Source organism: Lithobates pipiens, unplaced genomic scaffold, assembly GCF_037356315.1.
Source record: "Lithobates pipiens isolate NorthernLeopardFrog02 unplaced genomic scaffold, aLitPip1_a1.2 Scaffold_22, whole genome shotgun sequence".
Taxonomy (NCBI): domain Eukaryota; kingdom Metazoa; phylum Chordata; class Amphibia; order Anura; family Ranidae; genus Lithobates; species Lithobates pipiens.
Genome location: NW_027507784.1, coordinates 115,225,367 through 115,238,301, shown reverse-complemented (window position 1 = coordinate 115,238,301; position 12,935 = coordinate 115,225,367). Strand labels below are relative to the sequence as shown.

Below are 12,935 nucleotides of genomic sequence, written 5' to 3'. Positions count from 1 at the left end.
GACATGTGCACATACAGTATCAGTATTTTATAACAGAACAAAAAAAAAAAAATTACAGCTGCGATTACTGATAATAATAAAAAAATAAGAAAAAGAAAAAAATTGGAACAAAACAAAAAAAACAAAAAACAAAACTCAGTTCCTCAGACTGTAAAGAACCAATTCACAGTGCAATCTTGAAATTAAACCCGCTACTGTGTTACTGAGATTGTACATTGACCTCCACATGTGAAAGCAAAGAAACTACACCTTAGGGAACATGTTTATTGTGTGTTGGGATAATACATTGGGTGCTCTCTGAGCTACAAAGGGATAAAAGGAAATCCTTTCAGTACAAACTGACAAAAGGTAAAACAGTTTTCACAACAGCGTGTACCACATAATTGGAAATATTTCTGGGTTTAATACAAATGACATATCCTCTAATAATCTACAGCTAACTTTAATAACGTCATACAGATAATGAATTAGGCTAAAATGCACTATAATATTTGGTTTGGAACGGTATCCTTAGTACATCACAAAATACGTTTTGATATCCCAAAGAAGCAAGACTTGCAAGTAGGCATTTTAACATTACTAATCTACAGCTACAAAGTTCTACTCTTGATAGCATTTACCTCCTGGGGCAGTATACCGTATAGGATAAAAGCAGAGAGTAGAATCAGTATAACATATACACAGAAGTCCGTATTGTAAAGGCTATAAAGATGTGTTGCACATTGTACAGATGCCTTGTGCTTCTTCAAACTGTACAGCTTATGTGGCATATCTTTTGGTCCACTGTCTGGCTATCCTGTCATGCTCTGCTCTGTTGGTCAAATACTGAGTGGCTATGCTTCCAACCAGGGGGTCAGCTGAAAAAAAAGGCAAAGGAAAAGAATATTATAGTAAAAAAACAAACAAAAAAAAAAAACAATATCAAGAATATAAGTACAAAAACAAATGCCACCGAAAAGCCTCCAGTCAATGAGAGTTCAGGGTGAAGAGAAGATCAAATAATACAATCAAACTCAAACAGATCTAAGTAGGTATTTTTGACATTAAACCTTATTCAGGAAACATTTGCGAGTGATAAGAGGTAACTGAAAACTGTATGAAGGAGTACATATGAATAAGCAAATCATTTTAGGAAGTATTTAGATAGCAGGGTCTTACAACCCCAATTCTTAAAGTTGTGAAGCTGCGTAAAAAAATCTATATAAAAAGCAGAATGCAATGATTTGCAAATCTCAAACTCCTTTTATTTACAAAAGAAAATGTAAAAATATCAAAGTTTAAACTACAAAAATGTATCATTTTAAAAAGGGGGGGGGGGGGGAAACAAAACAAAAAAACAAAATTAAGGTAATTTTGAAATTGAGGACAACAAAAAGTCTCAAAAAAGTTAGGACAGGGCAAAAAACTGGCAAAGTAAGTGGTTCTAACATGGAAGAGCTGGAAGAATATTTTCAACTAATTAGTTTAATTGGCAACAGGTCAGTAGTAACATGACTCGGTATAAAAAGAGAAAAAGTCAGAATGTCAAAGATGGGCAGAGATTCACCAATTTGTGAAATGCTGCTTCTAAAATTGTTGAACAACTTCAGAATAATGTTCAACGTAAAATTGCAAAAACATTAAATATACAGTGGGGACGGAAAGTATTCAGACCCCCTTAAATTTTTTTAAGTTCATTTTTTTCCTCATTAATGTACACACAGCACCCCATATTGACAGATTTATAATAAAAAAAAAAAAAAAAAAAACTGAAATATCACATGGGCCCAAGTATTCAGACCCTTTGCTCAGTATTTAGTAGAAGCACCATTTTGATCTAATACAGCCATGATGTTTTGGGAAAGATGCAACAAGTTTTTCACACCTGGATTTGTGGATACTCTGCCATTTCTCCTTGCAGATCCTCTCCAGTTCTGTCAGGTTGGATGGTAAACATTGGTGGACAGCCATTTTTAGGTCTTTCCAGAGATGCTCAATTGGGTTTAAGTCAGGGCTCTGGCTGGGCCATTCAAGAACAGTCACAGAATTGTTGTGTAGCCACTCTGTCGTTATTTTAGCTGTGTGCTTAGGGTCATTGTCTTATTGGAAGGTAAACCTTTGGTCCAGTCTGAGGTCCTGAGCACTCTGGAGAAGGTTTTCGTACAGGATATCTCTGTACTTGGCCGCATTAATCTTTCCCTTGATTGCAGCTGAAAAACACCACATAGCATGATGCTGCCACCACCATGCTTCACTGCTGGGACTGTATTGGACAGGTGATGAGCAGTTCCTGGTATTCTCCATACATACTGCTTAGAATTAAGGCCAAAAAGTTCTATCTTGGTCTCATCAGACCAGAGAATCTTATTTCTGACCATCTTGGAGTCCTTCAGGTGATTTTCTTGCACTGAGGAGAAGCTTCCGTCGGGCCACTCTGCCATAAAGTCCCGACTGGTGTAAAGCTGCAGTGATGGTTGACTTTCTACAACTTTCTCCCATCTCCTGACTGCATCTCTGGAGCTCAGCCACAGTGATCTTTGGGTTCTTCTTTACCTCTCTCACCAAGGCTCTTCTCCCCCAATAGCTCAGTTTGGCCGGACTACAAGCTCTAGGAAGGGTTATGGTCGTCCCAAACGTTTTCCATTTAAGGATTATGGAAGCCACTGTGCTCTTAGGAATCCTAAGTGCAGCATAATTTTTTTTTGTAACCTTGGCCAGATCTGTGCCTTGCCACAATTCTCTGAGCTCTTCAGGAAGCTCAATTGACCTCATGATTCTCATTTGATCTGACATGCACTGTGAGCTGTAAGGTCTTGTATAGACAGGTGTGTGGCTTTCCTAATCAAGTCCAATCAGTATAATCAAACACAGTTGGACTCAAATGAAGGTGTATAACCATCAAGGATGATCAGAAGAAATGGACAGCACCCGAGTTAAATATATGAGTGGCACAGCAAAGGTTCTGAATACTTAGGTCCATGTGAACCATGTGATATTTCAGTTTCTTTTTTAATAAATCTGCAAAAATGTCAACAATTCTGTGTTTTTCTGTCAATATGGGGTGCTGTGTGTGTACATTAATGAGGGAAAAAATTTACTTAAATGATTTTAGCAATCGGCTGCAATATAACAGAGTGAAAAATTTAAGGGGGTCTGAAAAACTATCATGCAAAAAGAAACCATATCTAAACATGATCCAGAAACGCCACAGTCTTCTCTGGGCCGAAGCTTATTTGAAATGGTCTGTTGCAAGGTGGAAAACTGTTCTGTGGTCAGACAAAATTATATTATTTGACATTTTTTTTGCAACCATGGGTGATGCATCCTTCACACTAAACAGGAGAGAGACCTTTTGGCTTCAGTGCCCAGTTCAATAGCCTGCATCTCTGATGGGTGCATTAATTCTCATAGAATGGGCAGCTTGCACAACTGGAAAGACACCAATGCTGAAAGATAGACCTAGGTTTAAGAGCAGATTATGCTCCCATCCAGTTGAAGTCTCTTTCAGGGAAGGACTTGTATATTTCAGCAGGACAATGCTAAACCACATACTGCATCTATGACAACAGAATGTGGCTTCATAGTAGAAGAGGCTGAGTGCTTAACTGGCCTGCCTGTAGTCCAGACCTTTCACCAATTGAAAATATGTGGTGCATCTTGAAAAAAAAATAAATAATAAAAGACAAAGATGACCCAGGAGTGTTGAGTGGTTGTCCTATATCAGGCAATAATGGGAAAACATTCCTCTCCCAAAATGCCAGCAACTGGTCTCCTCAGCTCCCAGAGGTTTACAAACTGCAACTATTTATAGAGGTACAACTATAGCAATCAAGTTACCCAGAGAATATACTTAACTGGTGGCTAGTGACTTACAAAAGAAGCACAGTGCATGATGTAATTATGAGATATAATGAAGGTAAAGTGACAAAATAGTTTTTTGGTCTCAGTGTATACTACACTAAAACATGGGACTTGCGCCCATAAATCACTAGAGATGGCTTCCATTCACATCCAGCTTGCTTCAGTTTCTGTTGGGAGTTAATTTTGTTTCACATACCAGACATCTAAGAACATTGTAGGCAGGAAAGGTTATATTTCTAAGGCCCTGTTCACACTGGGGCAGTGGATGTGTCCATGGTAAAGCACTGCTAAAAGTAGCAAACAATCAAAAGAAGAAAATAAAAGTAAAAATATACCACTGCAATATCAGTGGAATGACAGTCAACCATATACAAAAATGGTCTGAAATCCAGAATGCCTATGTGGCTTGCCCTTTACACGATAGCTGGCAGGTGTCACACACATACCTACATCCCTTTTCATGGTGAAAAGGGATGTGGTTGTCGCTCTCCAGTTTGTAGATGGTACTGTACATACCTAGGTTTGCATCCCTGAAAAAGTAACTTTGACAGGGATGCCAAAGTTTGCATTACTTATTTCCACGCCACTGGTAAAATCATGCAACAAATTATTGTGGCTGCTAGGAGGAATGCACCTGCCCATTCAGACATGGGCAGTTCCCAGGAGGTACAAACATATTTAGAGCATAGTAATTAACCTGCAACTTTATTTTCATCTAGGGTAGCACAAAAGTTGTGAGGTGGACATCAAAGCACTAGATATTTTTTTTTTTTTTAACATGAAGTAAAGCTACACCATGAACATACCCCTACATCTAACAAGACACTACCTTAGTGAGGTGAGGTCAGCATGGAAACACTGCTAACCTTGGTCGTTTCACTACCATTTTCTAAAAATTGGAGCCATTTTCATACAGATAAAACTATGCTCCATCTGACTTGGGTATCAGATTTTCAATAAATGGATACTACTTATAAGCATTGAGACGTGTTGGATGTAGTCTATTGGAACACCTCTGGGATTTTGGACTGTGGGGCTCTAATGATTACAACTGATGCCGTTTGCCTGCAATTTATTCCTATAATCAATCTCAAGTTTTTAGATCGATAGATTAACACGGAACGCAAAAGTGAAGATTTTCTGTGCTATAACATACATTGGGAAATGTTAATTGTGCCTAAGTGGTATCATAAAAAAAAAAAAAAGCATATAAATTTCATCTAAAAAAATAGCAAAATGTGCTTTCTGGTATACCTACAGCCCCACAGCTGTACATTTGCAGTGAGATCTAAGGAAGCCTTTTTCAACAAGGGTGCTGTGGCACCCTTCGGTGCTTTCTGGGATCTTCAGGGGTCCCTTGGCAAAAGTACCTAAAAATTGGACCAAATTGGTCAAAAAATTGTCAACAAGCCAGCTTGTGGATCAAGACTGTTTTTTGTTAGGTTTTTATGGTGCAGCATTGCAACCTTGGGCATTGTGTAGGCCACCCCACAAGCATTCTAACAGCTGATGTCATTAGTTGATAAGGAGGATGTTGGGTGCCTGCATATCATCTTGTTTGCCCCTCCCCTGCCTCTCTTCGTTAGCACTGGGGCCACATAACGGATTGAGGGCAAGAAACAGATAAAAGAGAAATAGAATAATAATCAACGCCAGTGTGCAAAGGTGTATTTGCAAGAATAAATCACCTCTAATGTTTGGTGTCCTATGTGCGCGGATGCTGCTGTATTATGCAAATCTGTTTTCTTTACAATTTTTGGAATGAGTTCACTTAACGGTTGAAAAGCACCAATCTAAGGCACTGCTGCCTTTGACTGCTAGTGTTAGGGAAAGATTTGGTAATGTCAACACCATGATGCTCCCTGTACTCCTTGCTAGAAGCTCTGAAATGCAGAGACACCGTGCACAGCAAGACATTAGTCAGTAATGGGGAAGATTAGCTGCAGGGCGATAACAAATACTGGTGACAAGCCCTTTGTCCTCTGACATTTTTGGCCACAGCTTTCAGAGTTTAGCTCTAAAAAACTGATGAGTGGAGCTTCCCTTTATTTTATTGTTTGTGTCTTGTGTAAAAACTCAGAACACAGAGTGCCATTTTAAACTCAAAACTGATCACTTCTTTTTTTTTTTTTTTTTTAAAGATCTTAAAACCACTCCATGTACAGTTGGCAGTATAGGTATTTCAATAGACATATTACTTAAAATGAAACCTTCGCCATCTGTTCTGCCCTGAAATTAGGAATGCAAGAACATCATTTACAGCACAAAGATATGCAATTCAAATTTGAAAGTATTCTCAATGAAGCAAAGCTGTTTCATAAAGGATCATGATGGAAAGCATTTTTGCTTGTTGTAACATTTTCCAAGACAAATATGCCATTTATATTTGTTAATAAAAACAAGGTGCTGTTTTGCTGATCTGCTATTTGAAGCACATTTGTCAAAAATACATTTTACACTCAAAAACCAGAAAATCAAGACATTCATAAAAGTTATTGGAATCAAAGATGTTCCTCTGATGTCCGGACACTGCCTCAAAAGTTCTGCCCAGTTTAGGAAATGTAAAAGGTATCAAGTACATTGTAATAAGAATTCCCAACAACTTATTCTTCATAGACAATCGCTATAATAAAGATACACCAGAACTTTAGGGCAGGTACTGTATATAGGCAAACTGAACTAAAGTAAATATTTGCTGAGAAATGCTGTCATTACTGACCTTTTCCAAAAAAACCTGGTACAAGCATGCAGATCAGAGATAGGAAACCTCAGCACTTCAGCTGCTTTGAACTACAAGCCCCATAAAGGCATTGAAGGACTCTAACGACCACAGTCACGACTCTCAAAGCAGAGGCATGATGAGATTTTTAGTTTCACCCCAGCCGGAGTGAAAAGTTGCTTACCCCTGACCTAGATGCATATACTGGAGTTTTAGGTCACATGGCATCCATGTTGACTTCACTACAGGTGTCCCTTAACCACCTACTTCCTGCCCGCCGTATAGAAAAATAACGGCAGGCGGGATGCTCCCTTGTTCTAGGACGACGTTATATGACGTTGCCCCAGCCTCAGCACACTGTTGTGCCACACAGCAAACACAGGCAAGCCATGTCATTGAGACACAGCATGACCCTGATCCTGGTAAAGAGCAGATGACACGGTCTTTACCCATGTGATCAGCAGTGACCAATCACAGCCGATCACATGTAAACAAGGAAATGCTTGTTGTTGGTGTTCCTTGCCTCACACTGACAGAGTGTGAGGAGAGGCGAGCCAATCAGCAGCATTTCTTCACAGGGGAGACCTGTACCCTGATAATAAAGTGACGTCTAATCAGTGCATCCTATTAGTGCCCATCAGTGTCGCATCATCGGTGCACATCAGTGAAGGAGAAAAAAAGTACTTATTTACAAAATTTTCAATGAATTTGGCTACAGCGTTGCATGACCACACAATTCTCGTTTAAGGTGGGACAGCGCTCAAAGCTGAAAATTGGCCTGGGCAGGAAGGGGGTAAAACTGCCCAGTATTAAAGAGGTTAAAACCCAGCTCTAGCCAAAACTTTTTTCTATTACTTTTTCTTCTCATTAATTGTAGAAGACCATGAAGAACAACATTTTCCCATGCTTCCTATCCATTTGACAGGCACCAGACAATAGGAAGTAAAGTGACTCTTGCTATTCCTGTGCATAGAGCAGGGATATGCAATTAGCGGACCTCCAGCTGTTGCAGAACTACAAGTCCCATGAGGCATAGCAAGACTCTGAGAGCCACAAGCATGACACCCAGTGGCAGAGGCATGATGGGACTTGTAGTTTTGCAACAGCTGGAGGTCTGCTAATTGCATATCCCTGGCATAGAGGATTCTGTAAGCCCTTTCTTGCACCCTTTGGGTCACAGCTCTTCAGCCATCTCTAGATAGCAGCTGTGAGGTTGTGTAAAAATACACTTTACTTTTGGGAGTCAGAGTTTAGTCTGTTTGAATACAAAGGACATCTCTCGAATTGGCTTGAATTATTATTATTTTTGTTTCCTTTTGGATTACAGTTTGCTGCTCTGTGCGCCGTCATTCACACTGGCACTGTTAAAGTGGTTGTAAACCCTTACAACACACTTTGACCTACAGGTAAGCCTAGATTTAGGATTACCTGTGTATTTGGCGAAAGATAGGCACCGCTGTCTACGGCGCATGCGCCGTAGACAGCGGCGCGCAGACGCACCGCCGTCAACGATGAAGATGCCGCGCGTGTCGGCTCCCGTGCGCGGGAGTGACGTCATCGCGGCTTCGCTGAATGACAGCGGCGGAGCAGCGAGACCTACTGAGAAGATGGATGCGCTGGACTACAGGGGACAGCGGTGACTTCGCTGGCTCCTGTGTCAGGTAAGTGACACATAATGGATTACTATGCGATGCATAGTAGTCCATTATGCTTTGCAGGGAATGAAAGAGGAAGTAAACTCATCAGGGTTTACTTCCTCTTTAAACCTGTGTTTAGACATTTCTAAATGCAAACAATGATTTTTCAATGGTGCCAAGAGGTGAAGTCAGTTTAGCTGCATTTAGTCAAAATAGAAATCTGTGTATAGGATCTGATTAGACACTCTAAAACAGGGATAAACACATCTTAGTACAGCTAACTTGCTTAATCTGGAACATCTAAATACAGGAAAAAGTGATCTGGAATACAAATTGTTTATACTTCCCAGATGACTTCTGCTTTTTGAAAATCAAACCTAAAAGCAGAACTACCAGTGTGAATGAGGCTTAAGGCTTCATTCACATTGGCAATCCTGTGTTGCCAGTATAGCATCCTGCTGGGCTTTCCTGCCAGTCATGATCTGCCTGCATTGCATAGCGAAGCACAGAGAAGCACAGAGATCCAGTGAAACCCTCATGAGTTTAAAATAAGTTATGTAGTGAAACGGTGGGTGCCCTGATGCTATAAAAAGCAAAATAACTAACCAGAGTCACCTGTAACACTTATACGGTGATCACTGGTGAAAGGGTTAACTAGGGGCAATCAGGGGGTTAAAATCTTTATTAGGTAGTATATGGGGGTCCCTGACGCTATATAAAAACCTGACGGGGAACCTAAATAACGAACTGGCTAACCAGCGTCACCAGTGGCACTTATACGGTGATCGCTGGTGAAAGGGTTAACTCGGGGCAATCAGGGGGTTAAAATCTTTATTAGGTAGTATATGGGGATACCGAACGCTATAAAAACCTGGCGGTGAACATAAAAAATAACTAGCTACCTAGCTGCACTAGTGACACTAATGCAGTGATCAGAAAAACGATCGCTTAATGACACTGGCAAAAGGGGGTGAAAGGGTTAACTCTAGGGGCAATCAGGGGGTTAAACCTTTATGGGGGGGGTAGGGGGCTACCCTGGACCTAACACTAACTGCCCTGAAACTTTAAATAAATGATCACTGCAATCAGTGACACTGTGACTGGGAGGGGGGGGTGATTTGTGTGCCTATGTGTCAGTGTAGTGATTGGTGCACTTACCATGTGTTCTCCTCGCAGACCGCCCCGAGGAGAATGACATCAGTTCCACCCTGCCTGTGTTTACACTACACAGGCAGGGGAAGCTTCTCATTCGCCAGGAGCGATCGAGAGGGGATGGCCATCCCCTATCGCTCCTGAAGCGAAACGGACCGCCGCAGCCAGCGGGAGGGGGTCCGATCGGAGCCCCCACCCGCTGGAAGGCAAGCGCGTACTGATACGCGCTTGTGCCTGTCGGTGCCATTGTGCCGACGTAGATTTACATGCGGCGGTCCTTAAGTGGTTAAAGAGGAAGTAAAGTCTTCCTCTTTAATTGTACCTACAGGTAAGCCTATAGTAAGGCTTACCTGTAGGTACTGTAAATCTCTCCTAAACGTGCACAATTTGGGAAATATTTACTATATACGCTGCCATCGACGTCATCGGTGCATGTGCACTGAAGGAACAGCCCACTTGTGCCATTTTCTTCAGGGCCCATGCTGTGACTGGCAGCAACCGCACGCATGCGGAGTGACATCGCGGCTCCAGCCAATCACAGCGCAGAAACCCGCAAGTAACTGCGGGAAAGATGTCGGCAGTGTCAGCGGGGTATCGTTCTAAGGCACATAATTCATGATGCGATCGTATTTGATGCATTCTAGCTCATTACGCCCTTTTCTTTCAGTTTTTTTGGAGGTTTACAAACTCTTTGAGGTTAAGTTTTGGCTGGTATTTGAATTTTTAACAAAACAAAACAACCTCACACAACATGTTTCATATTTACATGTAAATTTTATTTTTTTCTTGACTTGAGCTTTCCTTTAACCAGCATACTCTGCCCAACAGACAAGAACATTCACTGTAATCAAGATGCAACGTTAATGGAAATGTGATGCCAGGCCTATAGGTCTACTAATTTCAATGTTTCATTTAAAAGGAAAAAATGAATATTGTAAAATATAACACACTATTCATGTGCCCTAGAAGAAGCAAATCTTTGCTCTACATTTGTTGCAACTTTAGCATTACCATGACATGAATTTTTTCTATGCTGTATGCTTGCAGTTATAAAACCACTTTATAAGGCAGTGACATAATGAAATACTTGGTCTAGACATTTTTAAGCTGTTCTGTTAAACTGACTACTGTCAATGAATCAGCATCAGGGGAGAAATGACAAAGAATAGCATGTGCTAGAACAAGATCTACTCCCTGCAATAATCCATAAAAATGTATCCAGTATTTCCAAGAATAGTAGCAAGAAGAAAATCTTAGGATCTTTCTGTTCTCAACTAACAGAAGCACCTGTCTTGAACAACAACAAAAAAAAAAAAAAACCCAAACAAAAAAAACAAAACAAAAAACAAACATTGCCGTGTTGTACTGAGTAGGATGATGATTGGGTCATCAGCTCCAAATCAAACCAAAATGTGCACACAACAGCAACTTCACAAGACTCAGCTAACCACTGGTAAACACAAATCTGGATTTCAGCTAACCTGTGAGAATTTCACGGTAAGTACAAGGTAAGTATACGTACCAGGGTTACAGTCTGTCAGAAGGGAACAAATAGATAGCAAAACTTTTGATATAGTCAGTGCTGGACTCCAGTTGTCCTTCAGAATATCCAAGCAGATGACTCCTTGGCTGTTGATATTACAGTGATAGATTCTGGTGCGGAACGTAACCTGGAAAAAATGTGTTACTGTTGAGCGCATAGATCAAAAGGAATCCCAACTTTACAAATTTCACAACATTCCAGATTTTACAATCTGAATATCAAATAGGGCACAGGATTATTTAGTCCCCCAACAAGTCTCCATGAAATGACAACAATCTTTGGGGAATATTCCGGCCCACATTTATATGCCAGAAGTAATATAAATACCATTAATAATGAACAAACCACAACACTTGTGGCCGATGAGATCTTATTTTTAGGTGTAAGTTATGTTTGTCCAAGCAGCATGCTGTCATTTCAGATAGGTTCCTTTTACCTCATATATTTAATAATGAAGTGGAGAGGAACAGCAGGGCACCCATGGCTTGCTTCCAAAAACTGGATTGAATCCTTACGTTTTTACATTATAGCAAAATTCATCCTGATGCCATTTCATACAACCATGCAGTCTTGGGGTCTGAAATTTGTCATAGGCCAAACATTTTTTAATAAAATAAAAATGTTATGCAGCAATAAAAAAAAAAGTGTTTGGACACAAGCCAAAGGGTACCCAGCTACTCCTCTTTTGTACATGGATAGTAATAAGTGGTATATGGTAAGCCAAAATTAATGCAAGTGACACTATACTTAGAGCATCATTACACAAAGAGGCTCTAGTCTTCCTACCCAAAATTCATGTGGGTGTTGGTGCTTTACCCACAACTCCACTACCAGTCCTCTGACAATCAAACTATATAAAGTTTGTATTATAGGCACTTTTGTAAAGGCTTTAATATGTGGGAAAAACTCTTGTGAGAAACCTGAAGTAATTTCAATAGGAAACAAGAACATTTTTTGCCATGGTGCACCTGCAAATTTCAAATGCTGCAAAAGCTGAGAGCAAGCTGAACAATCTTTTCTAAGCTGGGCACATTTTAAGCTGCATACACGCTACTAGTCTTTTTTTCACTTAACCAAGTGGGCTGAATGGAAAAAACCTGGCCGCTCAAGTCGGAGCCTCTGTACTAACTATGCAATGTTAGTACAACAATCTCCCCTGCTGTTCTATTGTGCTCTGAAAGAGATGCGCATGCCACCCCCCCAAAACACTACAGTCATCGGGAGCTGATCTGCAGACCCTTTTTGAAACATGCTGTTTGGCCGGCTTCTGTTAGACCTGCTGAAGTACGCAAAGGCTGAATGTCGGCCAGTTTCTATTGAACCAGCTGATGCTGCACAACATTCAGCCCGTGTGAACCAGGCTATAGTCATCTGTCTTAGTAGTGCCATACATATCCGAATACTTGAAAAAAACAATTTGATTCAGCATGTTAAAGATCATGTACTTTTTTGTGCAATAAATGGCTGTATGACGAACAAATGTGAACAGGCAGCATGTAATAGAAGAGAAATCTTCAATGTTTTGGGCAAAACACAACAAAATTAGGTGTGAATGGGATCTTAAAATATCTGACTGGGAGTGATAATTGTCAGATGCACAGCTTTTCTGACACCCCAAAAAATACCTGTGCTCTCATGCATGGTTTTACATCCACAAATAAGCCATGCTGGTGGTAAATGTGCAGAAGTTTTAAGTATTGCACAATTTTAACCAAGATGGACAGACATCTAAATCCTTCCCATAAGCAGCAAAGTACAAGAACATTTAAAAACCAGCAACGTGGAACACAATATGACCCCATATATGGCTGTACAAATACTTTTAAAAGCCTTCTCACTCAAAATTGCATTAAGCGTCATATTATTTCTAGCTGTGCTAGATTTAAAAATACTACTAAAGTCTTATCCCATGCTTCTATATTTGTCTCCCACAGCCAGTTTTAGTATTACTGGCAATAAGAATTTCAGTGTTACTGATCCAAGACACGGGACTGTTATTATGGAGATTTTCATAGTTCCTTAAAACCTTTGGCTTGTTGCTGCT

The 12,935-nt window shown here is 40.3% G+C and overlaps 1 protein-coding gene across 2 annotated transcripts in view; it reads right to left on the bottom strand.

The window, feature by feature from the left end:
- Positions 1-244: 244 nt before the first annotated feature.
- UBE2E3 (ubiquitin conjugating enzyme E2 E3) overlaps positions 245-12,935 on the bottom strand; it is a 96,624-nt gene continuing 83,933 nt past the window's right edge. For both annotated transcript variants that reach the window (XM_077448118.1, XM_077448117.1), the window contains exons 5-6: positions 10,871-11,018; positions 245-857 (exon numbers count right to left, since the gene is read on the bottom strand). In XM_077448118.1, coding sequence (XP_077304244.1) covers positions 760-857; positions 10,871-11,018 — 246 coding nt within the window. In that variant the 3' untranslated portion in view covers positions 245-759. The remainder of the gene's footprint in view (positions 858-10,870; positions 11,019-12,935) is intronic.